Source organism: Rana temporaria, chromosome 5 (genome assembly GCF_905171775.1).
Source record: "Rana temporaria chromosome 5, aRanTem1.1, whole genome shotgun sequence".
Classification (NCBI taxonomy): Eukaryota; Metazoa; Chordata; class Amphibia; order Anura; family Ranidae; genus Rana; species Rana temporaria.
Window position 1 is genome coordinate 158,556,134 of NC_053493.1, and position 26,372 is coordinate 158,582,505.

The 26,372-nt window shown below is 41.2% G+C and overlaps 1 protein-coding gene across 1 annotated transcript in view; it reads right to left on the reverse strand.

The window, feature by feature from the left end:
• Positions 1-26,372, reverse strand: part of STAC (SH3 and cysteine rich domain) — a 341,115-nt gene that overhangs the window by 113,161 nt on the left and 201,582 nt on the right. Inside the window, exons 3-5 of the mRNA XM_040353299.1 lie at positions 20,785-20,885; positions 16,163-16,244; positions 799-914 (exon numbers count right to left, since the gene is read on the reverse strand). Of these exons, the coding sequence (XP_040209233.1) occupies positions 799-914; positions 16,163-16,244; positions 20,785-20,885 (299 nt within the window). The remainder of the gene's footprint in view (positions 1-798; positions 915-16,162; positions 16,245-20,784; positions 20,886-26,372) is intronic.

A 26,372-nucleotide genomic window follows, 5' to 3' on the forward strand; every position in this document is an offset into this window, starting at 1 on the left:
GCTACATTAGGTGGACTTCACTGGCAGGCTTAATGGGTGTTTGTGTGACTTTGCAGGGGAACAAAAAGAAAACTGTAAGTGCATATGCACTTATAAATAAGTTCTGCAACAAATATACAGTATGTGTTTTTTTTTTTTTAATGGGAGGCAATATTGTTCTACTTTATTAGGTTCATTCAGTGTGCAACTGGATTATATTATCATTATTGTTTTGTGATTGATGAAACTTTAAGTCTGAGTTAAACTAGGGTATGATTACTCTCCTGATAACTGTAGAGACTGTTTTCCAGGGCATAGGGACTATATAGGTTTAGAACATCGATTTTTAGAAATCTAAGAAATATAGATTCTCATTGCACAATTTTAAAATTACATTTTACACAACTTTCTTCTGAAGATATCTTATTGATTTTAAGTTTGTCTGACTTTAAACTACAACAAAACACACTAAAGGTCAAACAGGGGTGGTGGTACAGGGCCAAGGCCAGTGAAAAAGTACCTTTGAATCTCTTAGAATTTTTGTTCTTGTCCGGTATGTTAATTTTTAAAGCTGGAAACACCAAAACACAAACAATCACTAATACAAAAATCTTTTTTTTTTTCAATAATCCTGATTTTATATAAATTCAGTTGATTTAGCATACTAAAAATATAGATTATATTCTGATACCAAGAAGCTCTACAAAAACGACTGAATTCTGGTGTATAAAGACTGTGTTCCAAAAGATCCCTCACTAACATAATGAATGACATGATGCAGTAATAAAAAAAAAAACATTAATTTAAACAAAGAATTACAGAGCTCCGATTTGGCGAGTCAGATCCACTTCCAGAGCTGCTCTTCTTGGTCTTCTGTGCCAAAGAAGTCCCAAACCGGAGTGCTTCATATACAGGATCGACTTTGTTTCCACATGCTGGAAAATACAAGTTTGAAATAAATTAGACATTTGCTGTTTAAATATAAAAGCACATTTACCTTAGAACGGTGATTTAGTGTGATGGGTATATTATGACTCACTGTGGAGGTTGATTAGACAAAAGAAAAAAACAAGTAAGACTGCAAATTTCTCTTATTGTCTGTTTTTTGTTAATTTTAGAATGATACATTTATTCAACCAAGGTTAAAATGGGCTAGAGACCTAAATGCTAACTTGAATATACTTTTGCATATAGGGTAATCCCCTTTTTTTCCCTATATTATTTCTACACAAATTGCACCTGAAATTGTTCTTAAAACATAATTTGATCTTTATCAAAGTAACAATAATACATCAAAAGCATTTTTGCTTAACCACTTCACACCCGGTCACTGTACATAAACAGCTGGGTGTGAGCTTCCTCATTCTGAGTGGACATGCCTGAACGCCACTTAGAATCAGTGCCCACGTGTGGCCATGTGATCCTGTGATGGCGGTGATCCTTGGATACATCCCATCGCAGATCAAGATATGGGCACTGTGATTGGCCTTTACAGTGTAAACAGCCTTTACAGTGTAAGCAGAGGCACGTGTCTCAGTGTCAGTGTCTCAGTGTCAGCTCTCGCTGCTGAGCTCAGTGAGAGCTTAGTACGAGAGCTTAGTACAGGGGGGGGTGGGATGCTGCACCCTGTACTGACAACTCTCTGTAAGTGATGATTCTATGCAGAGAGATGTCACAGATCACACAGACTGCAGTCATACCCACACAGTACACCAAGCATCACTGTCACCACTGTCCTTGTGCCTTGAACAAAACATCTGTCACAGTGTCATAGTAGTTGCCAATAGGGTGACCACATTTCCAAACTACCATTCAGGGACACCCCCTTCCCAAAAATCAGCTTGTGCTGTAACGAATCACAGCACAGTGATTAGACACAAGAGGCGGGATTTATTATTTCTCCAATCACAAGCAGGGGGCAGGATTGTGCTCCTCCAGGCATTCCCGGCCAGGACAAGTACTGTCAGTGAGTAAAACGGTGATGTGGGGGCCTTTTTTGGGGGGCATCATATTGGCCCGGGGGGGGGTAGCTGTGTCAGTTTCATTCCGGGACACTGTATTGTCTTGGAATGAAGGTGCCCGGGACAGACCTTCAAAATGCGGGACTGTCCTGGGCAATCCGGTACACATGGTCACCCTAGTTGCCAACCTACCAGATTGAAATTTACTGACACAACACCCAAAATGTACTGGCAGAGCCATGTTTTTACTGGCATTTCCAAAAGTTACAAAATTACAGTTTTAGGTTCAAATTAGATGTAGCGCCTGGTTACTTAAAAAGTACCGGTGCTAGTTAAATTTAGAGAGGGATCAGAGTGTTAACTGACTCTGATCCAATTATTATGTGAAAAACTGGTCTCTGTCTCAGCTTGGCTGGGCGGTGGGCTGTCTATTGTTACTGGGGTGTAATTCCTACCCCAGGGAGATGGGTGGCAGCAGTGGAGTCGAGGTTTAGTTGCTCTTCACCAGCAGCCTATCAGGAGGATTGAGCCTCGCTGTGCATGCTGGGGGAGGGTATTTATGGGGCAGGTGCCATTAGTTTGGGTTCTTATTCCGAGTGCGGCACCCACCTTTAGGGTAACTGTGCATTACGGCGCCCCGGCGTAATGGCCTTCCAGGCCAGGGTGCGTGTGTCACGCGGTGTTCCTGGTTCCCGGGACCATGTTGGTCCGGAACATTTGAGCTGTGGCAGGGAGCCAAGTAGTCGACTGGGTTTCCAATCCTGAAGATCCCAAGTGAGATAGCTGTTCAGTGGGGAATCCATCTGAGGAGAGCCAATGAGAGGCTGGCGATCCAATAGGGTCTCGACAAACCACTGGGGATCAAGGTAGCTGGACACTGAGAGGCTGGTCACCTGTCAGTCAGTACCTGGAAACTATCTGAAGGAGATCCAGACGCAATTCTACCAAGGAGGATCATCTCCGTAATCACAATCACAGAGGGGGCCTGTGGCAGAGGCTTTTCGCTGAATCCATTTCAGGATGGTCTGTGGCAGAGACTTTTCCTTCAAGTTCGAGCGATACCCTGGCTGCCAGGTCAGTGAGAGTGGGCCTGTCCAGGTACGCTATACCCACTCTGGCTAGAGTGGCGAAGAATACAAAGTATTGTTGGGAGCAGGACTGTTTCTCTATTGTTGCGCCTGAGTCTGCTACTTCTCCTTTTACTTCACCCCTACTCTTCATCACAATTTTTAATGTTTTTACCCGACTGGGTAATAAAGAGCACAGAAAAAGACATTCTGGACATTCCGTTACTGCTATATGCACCATACATCCCTAGGACGGCGGAAGAGCCACAAGGTAACGTGCCGCCCTAAACAAACCAGCAGCTCCTCCGGGGGTAGTGCTACATAGAGTATTTAGGCTACAAACAAATACAATATGCAATTAGCAATATGATTTAGGGTAGATAATAAGGCAAAAAAACATATTTCTTATTTTATTTTCAATATAGTAAGTAAGTAGCTCAGGGACAGGAGAAGGGATGAGCCGAACCCCCCCCGTTCGGTTCGCACCAGAACCTTCGAACGGACCGTACGTTCGTGCGAATATTTAGAACCCCATTGACGTCAATGGGACTCGAACGTTCGAATTCAAAAGTGCTAATTTTAAAGCCTAATATGCAAGTTATTGTCAAAAAAACGGTTTGAGAACCCGGGTCTTGCCCCAGGGAGCATGTATCAATGGAAAAAAAAGTTTTAAAAACGGTCGTTTTTTTTGGAGCAGTGATGATGCTTAAAGTGAAAACAAAAATGAAAAATTCCTTTAAATATCGTACATGCTGGGTGTCTATAGTATGCCTGTGAGGTGGCACGTGTTTAGAACTGTCCCTGCACAAAATGAGATTACTATAAGAAAAAAACTTTAAAACTGCTTGCGGCTTGTCTGGTCCCTGCAATATGGATGAAAATCATTGAGAAAAATAGCATGGGTTTCCCCCAACTACCCCCGGGTCATTACAAGCCCCTTTGGCCCTATATACTTTGAACAGCATTATACAGCATTATACAGGCGGTACAAACAAGACAGGCACTGTAGGTTTGTTGTTAAGTAGAATCTGTTTGTAATTTTGAACTGGTACTTTTTCAAAGTGTAGCTCCAGCCATAAAATCTATTTTTAAACTTTTCTGAAAACATAGAGAAGGGTTATCACCCCTGCAAACATTTGTTTTGCTGTCTGTGTGCATCTGTTCAGAAGATTGCAATTCACTTTCTGTCCCAATGACAAATGATGTTTTGGAAATTTGGCTTTTGTAGTGAAACAAGGATTGGTGATAAAGCATCAGTGGACAGGAGACACCTCTTACAGAAGAGAATTTCCCTTTCCTAGGGGTAGATTTCCTCTCAATTCCTGTTGTCTCCTTCCGTTTGCAAGTAGGAGTCGTTTGTAAGTTGGATGTTTGAAAGTAGGGGCCTGCCGTATATACTTTGCATACATTTGTTTCATCTTCTGCTCCCTCTGTGCCGGCAAGATAAGGTCCGCAACCTTATTCTTGTAACATGGATCAAGGACAGTTGCCAGCCAGTAATGATCCCTCTCCTTGATAGCACGAATACGAGGATCCTTCCGCAGGCTTTGCAGGATCAGGGAGGCCATACAACATAGGTTTGCTGAGGCATTCGGTGCGGAGTCCTCTGGGTCACTGAGGACGATAGGATCCACAGCCACCTCATCCCAGCCAGGTACAAGTACATGGGTTCCTTGGGACTATGTACTTGATCCCTTGAAGACTGCTGCTGATGCTGAGTGCTAGGCTCCACCTCCATGCTGATACAATCTTCCTCCTCCTCCTTGTCCTCTTCCTGTGTGATAGGCGGGCAAGCAGGAACACTGTCTGGATAAAAGGGGCCTAGAGAGGTAAGGAAGTCCTCCTCTTCCTCCCTCTGTTCTGCCTCAAGGGCCCTGTCCATTATTCCATGCAGCGTGTGAATAAGAGGGACATGTGAATAAGAGGGACAGTCTCACTGATGCATGCACTGTCAATGCTCACCATCCTTGTGGCCTCCTCAAATGGTGACAGGACAGTGCATGCATCCCTGATCATGTCCCACTGGCGTGGGGAAAAAAAAACAAGCACCCTTGACCCAGTTCTGCTGCCATATTGGCACAGATACTCATTGATGGCCCTCTGCTGCGTGTGCAGCCGCTGCAGCATGGCCAACGTAGAGTTCCACCTGGTGGGCATGTCACAGATTAGGCGGTTCTTGGGCAGGTTGTATTCCCTTTGGAGGTCTGCCAGCCGAGCACTGGCATTATGTGACCATCGGAAATGCACACAGACTTTCCTGGCCTGCTTCAGGACATCCTGTAAGTCCGGGTACCTGCCCAAGAACCGCTGCACCACCAAATTAAGGACATGAGCAAAACAGGGCACATGGGTCAGTTGTCCCTGTCGCAGGGCGGAGAGGAGGTTGGTGCCATTGTCGTAAACCACCATTCCTGGCTTAAGCTGGCGTGGCGTCAACCACCTCTGAGCCTGCCCCTGCAGAGCTGATAGAACCTCTGGCCCAGTGTGGCTCCTGTCCCCCAAGCACACCAGCTCAAGCACCGCACGGCATCTCTTTGCCTGCGTACCTGCGTAGCCCCTTGAACGCCTACTGAGCACCGCTGGTTCCGAGGACACATAAGCACAGGAAGAGGCCACAGAGGAAGAAGAGGAGGGGGTGAAGGAGAGAGGTGTGTCACAACCAGTAGTAGCATTTTGGAGGCGTGGTGGCAGAACAACCTCCAACACTACTGTACCTTGTCCTGCGTCCTTCCCAGTTGCCAGCAGAGTCCCCCAATGCGCCGTGATAGATAGGTAACATCCCTGTCCATGCCTGCTGGACTATGAGTCAGTGGTAATATGCACCTTACCACTAACCACCCTGTCCAGCGAGGCATGGACATTGCCTTCCACATGGCATTAGAGAGCCGGAATCGCCTTCCATGAGTAAAAGTGGTGTTTGGGAACTTGCCACTGAGGTACCGCACATTCCACAAACTCACGGAAGGGGGCAGACTCTACCAACTGAAAAGGCAGCATTGAAGTGCTAGCAATTTAGCTAAGCTAGCATTCAACCGCTGGGCATGTGGATGGCTGGGAGAGAACTTCTTTCGGCGCTGCAGCAGCTGGGGCAGGGAAATTTGCCTGGTACAATTTGCCATCGGTGTACCGATAGTAGATTGCCCGCATGTACTAGGCTGTGACACACCTAATTCTACACCTTCAGTCCTGTCAGTGCAGGCTGGTGCCCAAGCGGGTGAGGTTTTGGCCACGCGAGATACGCTTGAAACATATGTTGCAAATAGCAGCGGTGCGATCTGATGCACTCGTCTCAAAAAAGGCCCAAACCAAAGAACTTTTGGAATAACGCTGAGACACAGCAGCGCCCTGCATATGCGTAGCTCTGCGTTGTGATGCAGTCGGTGTGCTGCCCTTAAGCTGGTCCCTGGAGGGCATCCTGCCTTCCTCTAGCTGTGTACCATCATCGGAGCCTTCAAAACGCTGCGCATCCTCATGCAGCATGTACCCAACACTGTGGTCAAACAGTTCGGGGGACTCCTCAGGAGGACATGGTGGGGATAGGGAAGGAGTGACTGACGCCATTGAGCAGAGAGAAGAGGACGCCTTGGCAGCTGCTTCGCCAGACAAAGTACCCTGAGCCTGGGTGAGAGAGGATGAGGAGGATGAGGATGGCTTGGTCATCCACTCTACCAAGTCTTCGGCATGTTGCGGCTCAACACGGCTGGCTGCCGAAAACAAGGACGAGTGTGTCCAACGGCCACGTGCTGATGAGGATGCACTGTGTCCACGACCAGCACTGTTGCCTCTAGACGCAGAGCCTGCTTGCCCTCGTGACTCTCTGCCTCTCCTTGTTGTCCTTCCAGACATACTAATGGCCTGCAGAGGACAAAGGCAGTACACACACCTCGTAGCTTTAGGTGCAAACTGCAGAATAAACGGGCAGTACACACCAAGTAGCTTTAGGTGCAAACTGCAGAGGACAAAGGCAGTACACACCAAGTAGCTTTAGGTGCAAACTACAGAGGACGGGCAGTACACACTACGTAGCTTTAGGTACAAACTGCAGAGGACACGGGCAGTACACACCAAGTAGCTTTAGATGCAAACTACAGAGGACACGGGCAGTACACACCAAGTAGCTTTAGGTGAAAACTGCAGAGGACAAAGGCAGTACACACACTATGTAGCTTTAGGTGAAAACTGCAAAGGACACGGGCAGTACACACCAAGTAGCTTTAGGTGCAAACTACAGAGGACACGGGCAGTACACACCAAGTAGCTTTAGGTGCAAACTGCAGAGGACAAAGGCAGAACACACCACGTAGCTTTATGGTGCACACTGCAGAGGACATGGGCAGTACACACTACGTAGCTTTAGGTGCAAACTGCAGAGCACACGGGCAGTACACACCAAGTAGCTTTAGGTGCAAACTACAGAGGACAGGGGCAGTACACACCAAGTAGCTTTAGGTGCAAACTGCAGAGGACATGGGCAGTACACACCAAGTAGCTTTAGGTGCAAACTGCAGAGGACAAAGGCAGTACACACCACATAGCTTTATGGTGCACACCGCAGAGGACACGGGCAGTACACACTACGTAGCTTTAGGTGCAAACTGCAGAGGACACGGGCAGTACACACCAAGTAGCTTTAGGTGCAAACTACAGAGGACATGGGCAGTACACACCACGTAGCTTTATGGTGTACACTGCAGAGGACACAGGCAATACACCACGTGAGAATACTGCAGCTAGCACAATCACCTGCCTGCCAGTAAATTAGGAATAGCTGATCTAGCTAAACTATACAGTGTATAAATATATGTACAACACTTGGGATGCATTTATATCCTCTACACACTGTAACTTTAACTGACTAGCCTGCCTGCTCTATCTACCTAGAAAAAATGACACTCTCTCTCTCTTAATCTCTCTCTAACCACCGCTGCAACACACTACACAAGGCCGACCTGCAGGAGGCCTTTTATAGTGTGGGGCGTGTACCAAACCCCCTGAGCCATAATTGGCCAAAGCCACCCTGGCTTTGGCCAATTATGGCTCTCTGTTTTTTGCTCGCTGTGATTGGCCAAGCATGCGGGTCATAGTGCATGCTTGGTCAATCATCCCAGCAATGCACTGCGATGCCGCAGTGAATTATGGGCCGTGACGCGCCACTCGAATTTGGCACGAACGGCCCGTAACGTTCGTAATTCGACGAACGGTGGAATTTACGATGTTCGAGTCGAACATGGGTTTGACTCGAACACGAAGCTCATCCCTAGACAGGAGGGCAAGAAATTAGAATGGGCAGCACACACACATAAAATTGACTCTTACAGTGACAGCAGTGTGCAGCAGCATAGATGATAATGAGACCTTCCTGACACGTCCCAGTGACAGTATCTCTCCAAGCCAAGTGGTTCCTCCAGTCCACTCCAGACTAAACAGCACTGGCGGTCCCGGTACCAGCCTGCCTTGCTCCCATACCGCAGACCCACACACACACGAGGCTCTGGCCGCCACGGCTTGGCTCCATTGCACCATGACATCACATGACATGCTAAGGCACCACCTCTGCCAGAGCCGTCGGATCACACTGTAGCAGGCACTCGAATGGTCTCAGTCAGCTCCGGCCAAACCGAGTGTCACAGCCATATTTTTTACAACCTTTTACTTTTACTGCCATTTACTGGCAGGAGACATTTGTCTGTTTTTTACTGGCTACCAGTAAAAATACTGACAGTTGGCAACACTGTGTCACAGTATCCTATAAACATCTGTACCAGTGCACAAAAAGATCTGCAATAGTGTTCCATTGCAACACCAACATCTGTCAGTGTCCACCAGTGGACAATCAACATCTGTCAGTGTTCCATTACAGCATCAACATATGTCAGTGTCCGCCAGTGGACAATCAACATCTGTCAGTGTACCAGTGTCCCACCAATAAATTAATAAATAATACAAAGCTCCCCCGTTCCCCCATGCTTACGTGCAAAGGGGAATGCACACGTTGGTCTCATACACATACACAGCGATCTTACCACACATCTGAGGTATTGCCGCGATCATCAGAGCAAGAGCAATAATCCTAGCACTAGACCTCCTGTGTAACTTTGAACTGGTAACCAAGAAAGGCTTATAAAGTGTAGCCTATGGAGATTTTTAAATACCGAAGTTTGGCGCCATTTCACAAGTGTGCGCAATTTTAAAGCGTGACATGTTTGGTATCTGTTTACCTGGCATAACACCATATTTTTTCATTTACCGACAATGTGGGTATTATATTGTCTTTGTGTGCATTGAAATTCGTTAAAATATATGTATGCGTTAGCATGTAAAGTTGCGCTCGAAAAACTGCTGTGCAAATACTCTGTGACATAAAATGTGCAAAACCCACCACTTTATTCTCTAGGGCCTCTGCTACAAAAATATATAATTTTTTGGGGTTCTACGTAATTTTCTACTAAAAATACAGATTTTTACCTGTAAACAAAAAGTATCAAAAGAAGACCTGGTCTTAAAGGGGTTGTAAAGGTAATTTTTGTTTCCTAAATAGCTTCCTTTACCTTAGTGCGGTCCTCCTTCACTTACCTCATCCTTCGATTTTGCTTTTAAATATCCTTATTTTTTCTGAGAAATCCTCACTTCCTGTTCTTCTGTCTGTAACTCCACACAGTAATGCAAGGCTTTCTCCCTGGTGTGGAGTGTCGTGCTCGCCCCCTCCCTTGGACTATGGGAGAGTCAGGATGCTCTCTACGTTGCAGATAGAGAAAAGAGCTGTGTGTTAGTGGGCATCCTAACTCTCCTGTAGTCCAAGGGAGGGGGCGAGCACGACACTCCACACCAGGGAGAAAGCCTTGCGTTACTGTGTGGAGTTACAGACAGAAGAGCAAGAAGTGAGGATTCCTCAGAAGAAATAAGGACATTTAAAAGCAAAATCGAAGGATGAGGTAAGTGAAGGAGGACTGCACTAAGGTAAAGAAAGCTATTTAGGAAAAAGAATTGTACCTTTACAACCCCTTTAAAGTGGATAATGCCTGAAGCTACTCCTTGAATGTTGCGTGCTGTGACTAGGCTGTGAAAATGTCTCACACATGTGGTAATGCCATATTCAGGATCAGTAGCAGAATGTGTTTTGGGGTGTAGTTGCAAGTATGCTGTGTGTGAAAATTTTTGTGAAAAAAAAATATATTATTCAACATTTTAATTTATCCAGTATTGAGGTGGTTAACAAAACCCACCTTTTCGCTTTTCCATATATTTAATAAACAGTAGTATTATACCCTGAGAGTAACATTGGCCTTTATGCTAAGCTTAGAACAATTAGACACGATCATAATGTTATTTTTGTTCAGGTACAGTAAAGTTCTACTTTGCCGGTTTCTAAGTTCTTTTCACGCTTTGCCTCTCTGAAGCACTTCCCCATACATTTCATATAAAGCCATTCACTATCTATTAGGGGTGCAACGGATCGTCACCGATCCGTGATCCGAACGGGTCACCCTGTTCGGTTTGGCACACCACGCGATCCGCGGAGCGCTCCGGAGCCTTGGTCGTAGAAAAGTCCCCGGCTTTGGCCTAGCTCCGGAGTGGCGGCCATCTTGCTCCACCCCAACCAATCACAGATCGGCTGTGATTGGTTGGATGGGATTTCCCGTCTCTGCACCTGATTGGCCCGCGTGATGGATGTGTGGAGCTTAAGGGAGGACAGTGAGCACCGATATAAAGGATGGGGACTCACAGTGTTCTTTACTAGTGTGGGGGCAATGTTGGACTTGTCTGGAACAGTGATAGTGATGTCGAGTGGGGGACAATGGTGGACATTACAGTGCAAGTACAGTGAGTTGAATGTTGGACTGGCTATTATATTACAGTGATTACTAGTGGGGGCAATGTTAAACTGGCTATTATTACAGTGTTTACTAGTGTGGGGGGCAATGTTAAACTGGCTATTATTACAGTGTTTACTAGTGTGGGGGCAATGTTGGACTGGAACAGTGATGGTGATGACGAGTGGGGGACAATGGTGGACATTACAATGGCGAGTGGGGGGCAATGGTGGACATTACCATATAGAGCCATTGGCCCAGCTAGAGCCCAGACTTGAATCCGACTTTTTTTCATAAATCATTTTTTTTTTTTGCTGATCCGAAAATGATCCGATCCGTGACTCCTGATCCGAGGATCGATCCGATCCGTGAGTTATTTGATCCGTTGCACCCCTACTATCTATGGATATTCCACAGAATGGAGACCTTGTTTCCAATTGTGAATCATGGTGTTAAGGGGCCGGAATAAGACATAATACTAAAATAATAAAATGCTGTTGTTTTACAGTGCACCAAGTTTATAATAGTTTGTATGAACAAACCCTGACCTGGTGACAGCCATTACAGCATTATTAATTAGGATTTTTGTTATTGCGCAGAAAGAAAAGAAAAACAAAGAGGGTTTGTTTGTCACATTTTGTCTTAATTCAGCTTTGAAAGAATGCATGTCTAAAGACTAAAAAAGAGTGGAATCTAAAAGGGCAAATATGCACAATGAAATAACAGATGTAATGCACTACCTTAAGTTTGTAATAGCCTGCCTCACATAAATGACACAGCTAAGGTTAAAATGCTAATCGTGGAGATTACAAACGCATTTTGTGAAATAAAGATTTAGCAACTAAATGGAAAATGTAAAAAATACTCTTGTAGATAATTTACTTATGGCAACAACATTTCAATAAATGGATTCCAATATGGCTAAATTGAAAAATATTAGTTATAATTAAGCATAAGAGCCAGGGATGGAATTTTAATTTGATGCACTTAGGGAAACGGGGGCGTGTTGAAGGACATTAAATACTGGCTAACTGTAAGTTAATCTTCTCCACTAAGTGAGAATCAGCAGCTGCAAAAGCACATGAAATTTAGAGACATAAAAAGTAAGTTAAAGTATGTAATGCTAAAAGTCACTTGTAATTAATTTGTAAAAGTCACTTGTAATTATTTCGCAAAGGGTATAGGATATCCCACTTATCATGAAAGATTAGAAAAACAGGTCCTGTTAAGTTTAGAAAAAAAAACTAATAATCAAATTATTATGTTTAAATAAATACAAGATAACTATAAAGTTTTGGCAGATGGCAGAAATGGCAGAACATTTTATTCCAAGGTTAGTACAAAACAATATAAATCTGTTGTGTATAGAGGAGAGTGGAGAAATGGGCTCTTTACAATTAGGAGAACAAATTAACTTTTAATCTTTATTTTCTAGCAAATTACTTTGTCCTCTCTAAACCCTCTCATTCCTTCCTCCGCCACAGCGAAATGCTGAATGTTGAACATTGCATTTTTTCAGTCAGTAAAAAATAGCATCAATAATTATAATAAACCTAATGTTTATTTATATTATGACATCATTTTTAGGGGTCCTGCATACAATTAACCTATAACCCTAATACAAATTCTTTAAATTGTAGCTTTTTTTTTGCAGAACTACAGACCTCAGCTCTCTTGTCAGTATTTATGTGAACTCTCCTTACTTAAAGCCTAGCTCCACTTTTGTTGAGAATAAAGCATTCCCCTTTGGGGGATCTATGTACATTGCAAGGATTATAACAACCTTTTTTGCAGATTCCTACCTTTTGTTATTCTGAAGAAATCCATATTTGATGAGTGGATCTAATGGGAGTGGTTTCATATTTATCTATCAGGTGTGCACCTGCACAGCACTAATGAGAAAATAAGTTCAGTGCTCGCAACCTTTCCTCGTAACTAATATCCTCCAGACCCTTTATTAGTTTTGTTGCTCTTCTTTGTACTCACTCCATTTCCAGTACATCCTTCTTGAGTACTGGTGCCCAGAACTGGACAGCATACTCTAGGTGCGGCTGGAACAGAGTCTTGTAGAGTGGGATTATTATTGTTTTATTTCTGTAGTTAATCTCATTTTTAATGCATGCCAATATTCCATTTGCTTTGTTAGCAGCAGCTTGGCATTGCATGCCATTGCTGAGCCTATCATCTACCAGGTCCTTTTCCATCCTAGATTCCCCCAGAGGTTCTCCCCACAGTGTGTAGATTGCATTCATATTTTTGCCATCCAATTGCATTATTTTACATTTTTCTACATTAAACCTCATTTGCCGTGTAGTTGCTGACCCCATTAATTTGTTCAGGTCTTTTTTCAAGGTTTCCACATCCTACAGAGAAGTTATTTCCCTGCTTAGCTTAGTATTGTCTGCAAATACAGAGATTTAATTGTTTACTCCATCCTCCAGGTATTTTATGAACAAATTAAATAGGATTGATCCCAGCACAGAACCCTGGAGAACCCCACTACCCACCCCTGACCATTCCAAGTACTCCCCATTTATCACCACCCTCTGAACTTGCCCTTGTTGCCAGTTTTCAATCCATGTACTCACCTTATGGTCCATGCCAATGGACCCTATTTTGTACAGTAAACTGTGTCAAATGCTTTTTCAAAATCCAGATACACCACGTTGATGGGCCTTCCCTTATCTAGATGGCAACTCCCCTCCTCATAGAAGGTTAATAGATTGGTTTGGCAAAATCTTGTATATAGTCCCTTATCACCCCCTCCAAGAGCTTGCATAGTATTGATGTTAGGCTTACTTGTCTATAATTCCCAGGGATGTATTTTGGGCCCTTTTTAAATATTGGTGCTCCATTGGCTTTCCTCCAATCAGCTGGTACCATTCTTTTCAGTCGACTGTCAGTAAAAATAATGGTCTGGCAATTACTTGACTTCCCTAAGTACCCTCAGGTGCAAGCCATCTGGTCCCCGGGATTTTTTAATGTTAAGTTTCCGAAGTCTAATTTTAATTCTGTCCACTTTTAACCATGGAAGTGCTTCCTGAGATGAGGATGAACACTGCAGTTTTGGTTACTGAAGCCCCATGATTCTCTCGTGAAGACTGAATAGAAGAATAAATTCAATACCTTTGCCATCTCCCCTTCCTTTGTAACCAGCAGTCCTTCCTCATTCGTTATGGGGCCCAATGTAGTCTGTCCTCCTTTTTTTACTGTTTACATACTTAAAGAAATTACTTTTGCTCTCCTCCGCTATGTGTCTTTCGTGTTCTATCTTAACTGCCCTAATTGCACCCTTACATTTCTTGATGTTGATCCCTCAACCTTGTATTTTTTGAAGGCCTTCTCCTTTGCTTTTATATGCATTTTTACATTGGAGTTAAGCCATCCAGGACTTTTGTTCACTCTTTAAAATGTATTTCCCATCGGGATGCATTGGCTAATTTAATATGCTCTTAAAGCAAATCCCTTTCTCCTCCGTGTTCTTTGTTCCTAAGATTTCTAGCAAGGTTCGTAGTTTAGGGAAGTTAGGCCACTGTTATGGCTATAGTTAGGCCTAATAAGAATATTGTTGAAAGGCAAATTTGGAATTGTTGGAATGTGTGAGAGTTTTAACTTGATGGACATTAAAATACAAATGTAAAAAAGCAACAAAGCGCAGACAAATCAATTTATATATTTTTTGAAAGGTCATATCCTGACCTCCTTCCTACCAGTAAGCAGCTGCCTTAGGTAAAGTGAGTGGGGGGGAAGGGGGGGCACTATGGACAGAACATGACATACCACATATAACCATTTATTATTAGTGGTTATCACTTTAAATAAACTGGGAGTTAGCATGCAGTAAACTTTTAATACATTCGTAATTGAGTTATGAATCAGACACAAAATTAAGATGCTATCCCATACAATACAATTATCTCATAACAGCACAAATGTTACATGCTTACAGTGTATGGACAACTTGCTACCAGCAACATCCTGCGGAAAAACAATACACCCTTCAGCATGAACCCTCACTCAATAATGCTCAAAACACATTTTAGGAATTATTCATGCAAAAAAGTTTGCATTTTTTGTTCACAATGATAGTACACAGGTAATCCTATGCATTAAGGTGAAAAAACACCTTGCACTGTCTGGCCCCCCCGTGCCCCGGTTTACTTACATGAGCCCTGAATTTCCGAGGGTGCGATCCCAGGTCCCCATGGCTGATCGGCTCTTTATTAGATAGATTGATAGCAGCGCAGCCATTGGCTCCAACTGCTGTCAATCAAATCCAATAACGCTGCTTCTGGGGGAGGGGCTAAGTCATACAATTGGCGGCTATGGACGCCGATTGTATGACACGGGAGCACGCCCGCAAGGCAACCCCCTCGGGAGAGAGCTTCCCCGAGGGGATTAGCTCCTTGCGGGGAGGAGCCGCAAGAGCCACCGTGGGACCTCAGAAGAGGACAATCATGCCACTCTTTGCAAAACGAACTGCACAGTGGAGGTAAGTATGACATGTTTGTTATTTAAAAAAAAAAAATAAGCGAACCTTTAATGTCACTTTAATATACAAGGCATTTTTAAGCTTTTATTTTCACTGGCATTTTACACATGTGAATTTTTCAAAAACATTTTACATAAAAACTTGCCTTCTAAACATATTTAGGTTAAACACAAATAATACCCATTCTATATAAATTTGCTATAGCACAATGGCTGCAAATAACCCTTTCCAACAGGAGAAACAACTTCTGGGTTAATACAATTCCTAACTGTTGGCATTCAAGTAAAGGTCATAAAAAAGACTGCTGTTGCTAGTGGAAACAGCGTGCATCCACCCCTTAAAAGTGGTCTGAATTCACAGCATTGCTCATCTCAATATATACAACAAAACACAGAAAAACAGAGTCCACTTTTTCATTGAAGGAACCAAAGATTTATTGAAGAAGACACACGCAGCAGTGATAATGCCTTGACAGATTTACGCTACAGTGCTTACTCATATGGCTCCGGTAAAGCTCTGACATCCAAAGAGGGTATTCACTAAGAAGTCTTTTCACCTTGTGGAGGCTTATTAAGCTCGATTTCTAGAGCTAGAGCATTTTAAGCTCCCTACCTGTACTTTGTACTTCAGCAGGTTGCCTACCTATACTGATATACTTTTATATATACACACCTATATATAGCTATATACCTATACTTTTCTGTGTGTGTTGCATAAACATATTCAGTTCATAAAAATAAATAAAAAAAATAAAAAAATATACTGTTAATTAAATCCTGAATGCCATTGTTTGGAACTGGAGATTTAACAAGTAAAACAAACGTTTTTAATGTTGTTTATATCAATACTTACCAATAGGCATTACTTCTTTGATGCATCCAAACTGTTCATGAATAAGTAAAGGAGAACTATAGTAGCGTCGAAAACCTTTTGGCTACATAGTGCCATTAATGGAAAAAAAGAAAGCAAGTAAAATAAAGGTCAGTTACCTATCAGACAAATATGATTACACCAAAGTACATATAACATAATGTTAATAAAAATAATATTACAAGGTAAATATTAGTTTTACAGTGTAAACTAGGAAAAAAGGGAAATAACTCAATAAACATGTTAATAAGAACATGTGGTTATTGAGTGTGACTACACACAACCAAGGATGTGTATGCACCACTGTGGAAGATCCAGGTGCACAATATAAGTTGCAAGATCCTTTACCTACAATGTAGTACGGCTGATTTACACTGGCATCCCACATTTAGATTTTCCAAAACAGAAGAAGTTATCTGGGAAGTATAAATGACTTTTATGTTTCCCAGATCACTTTCCTTGCATTTTAGAATTTCTGCTTTAAAGAAGGTTTAGCCAGAACACACGTTTTGAGTTTCCAATCAGATGTTAGACACACAAAATGTAATTTTCTCTAAATGATTTTAAAATTGCTTACACCTTAACTCAGGTAAACACATCACTACATTTACCGTATGCGATAAATCCAATTCACAAAAATAAAATAAAAGATTATGCTGTATTTACTGAAAACAATGTGCTGGTAAACACTGCATAAAAAGCTCTAAAATCCAATTTACAAACCGACCAAGGCGTTAAAGAGCATGCAATAATTACCACCATTTGTCAAAAAACAGCCTGGGGGTTGACCATGGCCTCTTGGGCCAGAAAGGGGCGATCAGGATAAGATCCGTTTCTTCCAGAAGAAACTTCCGGAATAAGTGATCGGCAGGAAGGCGCAACAGAGGCCAAATGGCCACGGATTCACCAGAGCATCAGTCCCCAGTGATCGATCTGCTGGGTTCAGAGAAAAACCTGTCTTGCGGTTGTCCTGAAGCGGACCCGTTTGTAAACAAATCTCATTTGTCGGTGAGATCCCGCAGACTTAGGGATGAAGGGACCAATTGTCCTCCAGTCCATACTGACCCAGCATGCACCGGTCCCTGACGTCACAATGGGCGGGGTCACAGGTGATGTAGCAAGGTGGCCCCTCCCATTACCTATATAAGAAATGTCAGATGACGGAGCCTGCAGTAGGCAGCCAGCCTTCACTGACGGCCAAAGAGGTTTTTTTTTTGGTGTCCAGTGGGCCGCAGGCGGCGTGATTGACGGTGGATTTACATTGCATAAATTGTTTGTGTGTTTTTATTACCTTGTGACACTTTTTTGGTGAATGGGTAGGGGCACGATGTACATGATACTTTCACATAGGGGGCAGGATTTGGGAGCCCCCTTTAGCAATCTTGCTGACAGCTAATGATTCATAAGATGTTAAGGACGCAGTGGCTGGCCTCCCAGCCCACTCCTTAGCAACCAGCTCAATGTGGTAAATCCCTGTATTAACTAATGCAGTAAGTACCGCTAAATCAAACAAATATGGAATTCGGTATTTAACTACAAATTCTTAGTGAATTGAACACTTGCACAATTGTTACCGCATGCAGTATTTTACCGCATAAGATTAGCCGTTATTTAACTCTTAGTGAACCGACCCCTAAGTGGGAATGGCACAATTGAAAAATCATTACAGGAATTTATATCCTGTCCTCTAAATGCTTTTGGCACACTGATTTTTGGCAATGGACATGCACAATTAGATGTGGCCATTGCTGGCACCACTTTTTTCAGGGCATCAAGTATTAAAAGTACCCATACAGTATATGGCACTACTTTACCAAGTGTCACTGTACATATCGGTGAAGAACCATCAGATTTGGGTGGCTTCATTGTCCTCAGTAAAGATGGTATTGCCAGTGTACATGCACAATTATAAACAGAACATTGTGGCAGGCATAGAAAGGTTATGGTGAAAAACTAGACATGCTTCTCACCTTGTCAATTTTGATAAGGACAAAAACTACAGGGCTTGATTTACTAAAACTTCAGAATACAAAATCTTCTACAGCTGTGCATTGTGACCAATCAGCTTCTAACGTCAGCTTGTTCAATTAAAGTGGTAGTAAAGGTTCCAAAGAAAACACAACAAAAAACAAACCCTTCAAGGTAAAGACATATGTGCTAGTATGCATTGCATACTACCACAATATGAAAGACTTACCTTAACCTCCTGGGCGGGGTTCCCGAGTCTGACTCGGGGTGAGATTTTTGGGCAAGGATCGGTAACCCCGAGTCAGACTCGGGCTCGCCTCGCTGGATGTACAGGGAGTTTTACTTACCTTGTCCCTGGATCCAGCGATGCCACCGCGCTGTGTGAGCGAGCAGGACCTCGCTCGATTCACACAGTGCCTCCGTGTGACGCCGATCTCCGTTCCCTGCGACGTTACGACGCACGGGGACGGAGAACGGCGCCAAATTCAAAAAAGTAAACAAACACTATACATACAGTATACTGTAATCTTATAGATTACAGTACTGTATGTAAAAAAAACACACCCCCCTTGTCCCTAGTGGTCTGTCCAGTGCCCTGCATGTCATTTTATATAATAAAAACGTTTCTTTCTCCCTGCAAACTGTAGATTGTCCATAGCAACCAAAAGTGTCCCTTTATGTCAAAAATAGTTAGATCAGCTAAAAAACAGCGATAATAAATTATAATCACTTGCAGAATTGTGCGATAGCGATTTGTGGGGAAATTCATCATAAAAAAAAAAAAATAATGACAGCAACAATTCTGCAACTGAGCAAATTTCAGTGATTTTGATTTGATTACATTATTGAATAATTTTTATTATAATTACATTATTATTTGTTATAATTATTTATAATTATTTATTATATTATAATTTATAATTTTGTTTTTAAAAAAATGTCATACCCGGGATGCCTATTAGAAGCTTGTTTGGTCAGATTTAAGTGAGTTATTTCTAAAAATGACAGACCTACAATATAAAACGCCAAATTTCCTTGCAAATAATGGTACCGCTTTCAGCATGTTTTTTCTGAAAGAATCATACCGCCAGGGAGGTTAAAACAAAGCCCCCCAGCTGTGTTCTGTTACCATTGCAGAGGCTTCCATCTTTACCCAGTCTTCCTTTCAGGTTTGCGGGCTGCTGCTGCTTGAATGGCCAAACCCGCATGCACAAGGGAGTCACTGCTTATGGCACAGGGCTCTGAAGGAATGGCACGGGCATGCCGTTCCTTTAGGGTGCATGTGCCAGTGATGTCACTGGCTACTGCTCCCTAGCATATCTCCTAATAGGTGCATGTTTAGGAGATGCTCATTTAACCTTCGGATAAGCTTTAATATAAGCCTACCTTATAAGTTTACCTGCCGGTTAAAATAATAATTCAGAGTTTACTACCACATTAAGGTTTGCCAAAATAAACCTGGAAGTTGACTGGTTTCTATGCAGATCTGCACCAGATTTTGCACTCTCCAGTTTTAGTAAATCAACTCTACGAAGATGATCCTGTTTTAACATATTGCATATGGAATACTGCTCCATGTTTTTAAAGCCTGTCAATTCGCAGGGTCAAGACAGAGTAAAATAACATTAACATCATATGTTTGATTAGACTGAGTAGCAATGTGTAATGTTTTAAATTGCATTAAAGGAAAAATTTGTTGTAGATAAAAACAAACAAACAAACACGCATACTCACTTCCATGCTGCAGAATTGGTCTGATACTGAAGCTGTCCCCTGCTGGCTCTAGGCCTAAGAACTGAGTTATCACATGACCATTGATTGTTCAGTTCCAAAGTGGCTCTGAGCTCACTGGAGTGCCAGGTTGATGAGAGGGTGGAAGCAGATAGCTTTGGCTCTCACCCACGCACTGTATTCAGCTGTCAATCAGGAAGCTGGGCAGATCCTGACAATATGGTCGGGATCCTTCCAGAGCCTGGAGTGGCTTGGCTGTCGGTTGACTCTGGGTCGCATTAGTGCAAAAGTAAGTGCACTTCTGTGACCCAAAGGAGAAGTATGACCAAAGAAGCTTTGGCCATACTTCTCTTGTAATAATGTTTTGGTTAGATTGAATGCTAAGATGTGCATTTAATTTTTTTTATATATAAAACACAAGCAATCCAGCACAACAAAAGGTTAACACTTTCTATCATTTCAGTTATGAGCCTAATGCCATCTATATGTTTGGCACTATTTTTCCAGCATTAATAGCCAGCCCAATTTGTAGGCAGCACCCATAGCTAGCACAGTGGAGCCATTATTTTAATTATCTTTTTTTTGTACAGTATCCCTTCAATTTCATAAAAGTACATTTTCAGCATAGAGGCGCTTGTTCATATTACTTATTTTTTGAGCTAATAGACGACTGCTGGGAAAAATCCATTAGCTTTTATTAAATTTTAGACTGCATGTAATAACATCTGTTGTGTTTAGTATGGTAACAACTCTTTTTTTGAGACATTATTTTAAATAAACCGTTTTTAAAAAAAAAACTTTACTACATTTATGAACAACAAAATGTATAGCCCTTTTATGGTTTCTTCAACGATAACAATATAAAAAAGCAATGTATTTTAACATTTAATTGAGGGTACACTCACCAGTTTTCCCATACAGCGCTGAGAAGCGATGGTCTCCGTGCATTTGTGATGAATGCTCATTTTACAAGCTTTGCATCGCAGGCCATGCTTTGTATTAGTCCCTGTCAATGAACACAGAATGTAATTAGCCCAAATCAATAGTTTCTATGCAACTGACAAGCTATCTTTCAGAAACCATGACCCGCTAAGTATACTTAGATTTTTAAACTAGATTTATGACTATCTCAGCTATTCTGCATTCTTCTAGACATCTAGCTGTATGTGCTGTTTACATTACATCAATTTATTCCACATACAGTACATTCTGTTAGAATAAAGACCTTGACAATGCATTACAACATAAATACAAAACTTCAATACGTATTTGTACACTGTTCTGTCATATTTTTTAGAGGATTTCTAAAATCTTTGGAATACCATAACCATATAAAATTATACAGTTTAACAATACATCATCATATTACAAATGCAATGGTTGTGCCAGTGCTAACAACAGAAACAATCAATAACCTTTTAAAAATAGTGTTACGCCACTGCCTGGCATGTTTTTAATAAACTGCAATTTATAGTTACTCTCTGTCCGTTCATTAGACTGATAATCCCAAACCACTTAAAGACCAGGCCTATTTCTGACATTTGTTGTTTACAAGTTAAAATCAGTATTTTTGTGTTTTCGGTTAGAAAATTCGAAAAATATATATCATTTTTTTAACAGAGACCCTAGAGAATAAAATGGCAATCATTGCAATATTTTATGTTCCACCGTATTTGTGCAGCGGTCTTACAAACGCAATTTTATGGGGAAAATATGCTTTTTTGAATATATAAAAAAAAAGAAACCGGAAAAGTTAGATACATTTTTTGTACAATGTGACATATGAGCCAAGTAAATAGATACCTAACGTGTCATGCTTTAAAATTGCACACGCTCATGGAATGGTGAAAAATTACAGTACTTAAAAATTTCCATAGAGTTCCAGAGTTACAGAGGAGGGCTAGTGCTGGATTATTGCTCTTGCTCTAATGATCATGGAAATACCTTACATGTGTGGTTTGACTACTGTTTACATATGTGGGCAAGACTTACATATGCTGAGAGGGACGGGGAGCTTTAAATATTTTTTTTTTCTTATTCATTTCACTTTTTTTACACTGTCCCTTTAAAAAAAAAATGTTTAGCACTTTTATTCCTATTACAAGGAATATAAACACCCCTTTTAATAGAAATAAGCATGACAGGGCCTCTTTATTGCAAGATCTTGACACTTAACCTCTCTGGCGGTATGATTTTTGATGCTGAAAGTGATACAATTGTTTTCCGTGGAAATTTGGCATTTTATATTGTAGGCCTGTAATTCTTAGGAATAAATCACTTAAATCTGTCCAAACAAGAGTCTAGTAGACATCCCGGGTATGATAAAGTTTACAACACAAAATCATGAATTATAAATAATTATAACAAATAATAATATAATAATAATAATAATAATAATAATAATAATAACAATGTATCAATAATGTAATCAAATAAAAAACACTGAAATTCGCTCAGTTGCAGAATTTTCCCTGTCATTACTTTCAGTGGTTGATGACGAATTGCAGGATCCAGGGGACAAGGTAAGTAACTCTGCCTGACTGGATACTGCGATGCGATCCCGAGTCTGGCTCAGGGATACCACTAATGGTACTGGAATTCCACCCCGAGCCAGACTCGGGATTACCGCCAGGGAGGTTAAAAGCACCTCTCCCCCACCTCTAAAAGTGATCCTGGTGAGAATAGCCCACAGTATTAAAAAATACCAGGTTTATGGCAGCTTTTTGCTACCATAACAATAGTATATAACGTCAAAGTAATGACGTATATATATTGTGGGTTGTCCAGAAGTGTTTAAAGTTACAGTAATATTTTTTGTCTAAAAGTTAGCAGCTACAAAAAATATAGCTGCTGGCTTTTAATAAACAGACACTCACCTGTCCACACAATCCAGAGGTGGACTCACCCGCGCCCTCCCTTGGAGGTGCCGGCATCTTTACTATGGGCACCTGGCTGTGACAGCTTACGGCTTTATAGCTGTGTGCCCTCTGCACATGCGCGGGCGGCGCTGCGCTCTTTGACTGTTGCCAAAGTCTTCTAGGACCTGTCAATTGTCCCAGAAGACTTTGCCAAAGGTAATCAAGTACCTGCTCCCCCCCCCCTCCTCCACAAAATTACAGTTTCACAAACAGGAGCCAGGGAGGAGGCCTTAAAGCGGAAGTTTCAATTTTGGGTGGAACTCCGCTTTAAACTTATACAGAAATATACATAACATTTACGATTATTACTGGCTCCAAAATACCAATATGAAGCAACAAAATAACAAGGATAACATAAACATTCAGGATATAACCTTGGTTAAAATCTATATTCAGGCTTCATTTCCATGGACGTTTTTACAGCCACCTTTTTTAGCCTTTTTTACAGCTTAAAAACGCCTGTCCATGTTTTTTTTTTTTTGAGCTGGAGCTCAAAAACGCCGCGGTAGCGTTTTAGCGTTTTTTTCGCGTTTTTGAGCGTTTAACGTCTGGCGTTTTTACAGCTCTAAGGCTGGAGCTTCAGAACGCACTGGTCCTGTTTTTTTTTTTGCAGCTTAAAAACGGCTTAGCCATCTACAGCTCAAAAACGTCATGGTGGGCATGAGGCAATAGACTAACATGGAGAGACGTTTTTAAGCTGCAAAAAAAGCTCAGAAAAGTGTCCAAAAACTTCCATGGAAATGAAGCCTTACTGTCAAAAATGTATCCAATAATTCCAATAAAATGTGCCAACTATCCATGATCCTCTCAAATGCTAAACATGACAACATATAAAGTAATACTTTTTCGTTTTAAATAGTACAGAATTTAAAAAGCATAGCCTTTGGGAAATAGAGGGTTAGATTGTTTAAAGTAATAATTCACACTACTGTAAAACATCCAAGTAAATGTTTTCTGTTCTGGCAATTAACATGCATTCAATCATCTAAAGGAAAAGCTGAGTATGTAATATACTAAAAGTGCCTAGTAGCTGTTAAATGGACCAGTTCAAAGTCATACATGGAACTAAAAACATGCTTTAATAGTCTATTTCAAATATGTGTGTAATTACCGGTAATAGTCATTTCCCAGTTTTTAACCTCTTTCTCACTACAGTACGTATAAACATTTTGTTCCATATACACAAAAATGGACCCTATTCTTAACTGTAGCAACCCATCATAATCATTTTTTTTAATACAAAATATAAAAAAAAAAATCCTGCCTTGATCTGACTTCAGTACACTGAATTTTGGGTGGCCACTATGAATTCCTGTACTTAAAGGAGAAGTAGGGCCAAAGCTATTTCGACCCTACTTCTATGGATTACAGGAGTGCACTTCATCCCAAGCACAAAGGGAAACTGGCCTACCACTTGGCATCAACCCTCATCTACTGTGGTAAAATGTATGCTCTGCCCAGCCCAAAAAAATTATAAAGCAGGCTGTGTTAAAGTGGCTGTAAATGCTGGGACAGGGACTGGAGCAACAGCGGAAGCCATTGGCTCCTACTGCTCTCAGTCTCAGAATCCTGTGATGAGGGAGCGAGGGGGGTGGGCTGAACCACACTATGTATGTATGGACACAGGCATTTTTGGCTTGGGTACAAGCCCCCAGGTGGGCCCCCATAGAAAACGTCTTCCTATGGGGACCGACCAAGAAGAGGAGGATCCACGAGTGCCAGCAGGGGACCCCATAAGATAAGGTGACCAGATTTTTAAAATGAAAACAGGGGATATATTTTTTCTTTACTAGTAATGGCAACAATCAGCGACTCTCTGCCCGTCGCCGCCCACCTCACAGCCTCTCAAGTTTTACTCTTCAGGCCCCGGCTACTACTGGATGGGGAGCGGAGGAAGATCACTCTGCCAGGGAAGGCAAGGAGATAGGCAGGTGGCCGGGACTTGAGCCAAGGCAGAAGAACATGTGAGTGAAGCTGAAGAAATATTCCCTCTGCTCCAACCAGCACATGATCATCAAAAAGGGGCACAGATAATGGGAAAATGTAATTCTAATTTTTTTATTTTAATTCTGCACTGACTGTCTTTGAAATTGCCCCTGCCCCCTATTAAATCCAATCTGGGGACAAAAACAGGGACAGACTTGGTCCGGGGACAGTGTCCTCAATCAGGGGACTGTCCCCTGAAACTGGGAATGTCTGGTCACCCTACCATAAGAGGAGAATCGGGGGTTGCTTTATACAAGTTTGTTAAAAAAAATGGCTTTAATAACACTTTACTTTCCCCTTAGATTCTTACCTCTGTGTGTCTGTGTGAGTGCAGTGGAAACATCACGTTATAAGCTACTTCCAGGCTGGGGCTCATGTTTATTGTTCTTCACTTCTTGTGAAGCACAGTAGAATTTATTAATTCCTGCTGTGATCTGACTTCCTGTTAGGGGATGGCTATGTTTGTTCTCCATGGTAACACTGTATGTAGAAACATATTTATACATATTGATTTACTAAAGGCAAATATACTATGCACTACAAGCAGGGCCGCCATCAGGGGGGTACAGGCAGTACACCTGTAAGGGGCCCGGAGGCCTACAGGGCCCCAGGTGGCAACTCCCCCTTTTTTTTATTTATTTTTTATAAAAAATAAAAAATAATATATATATTTTTTTTATTAAAGGGCCAATTTTTTTTTTTTTTAGAGGGCCGGAGGTCCCCAGGGGCCCCGGATAGCAACCCCCCCCCCCTTTTTTAATACATTTTTTATAAAAAAAATCTAATATGTTTTTATTTTATTTTTTATTAAAACGGGGGGCCCGGAGATCCCCAGGGCCCCGGATGACAACCCCCCTTTTTTTTATAAAAAAATATTTTTTTTATATATTTTTTTAATTTATTTTATATATAACTATATATATATAACTATATATATATATATATATATATATATATATATATATATATATATATATATATATATATATATTTTTAAAGGGCCCAGAAGTCCCCAAGGCCCCGGATGTCAATCCCCCTTTTTTTATGATTTTTTTTTTTATATTATTTTACTTTGTTTTTTTGTTTTTTTATATATATATATATATATATATATATATATATATATATATATATATATTATTATACATATTTTTTTATTAAAGGGCTCAGAGGTCCCCAGGGCCCCATGTGGCAAACCCCCTTTTTTTTTATATAAATTAATTTTTTTATTTTTGTTTATATATATTTATTTTTATTTTTTTTATTAAAGGGCCCAGAACATTTTATAAATGTTTATTTTATTTTTTTATATATATATTTTATTTATTTTTATTAAAGGGCCCAGAGGTTTCTTTTTTATTATTATTATTATTAAGGGGCCCAAAGGTCCCGGATGGCAACCCCCCTTTTTTGTAATTAATTTTTATAAAAAAAAAACAATAATAATTTATATATATACATATATATATATATATATATATATATATATATATATATATATATATATATATATATATATATATATGTGTGTGTGTGTGTGTATTTATTTATTTATTTTTTATTATATATATTTTTCTTTATTTCTTCTT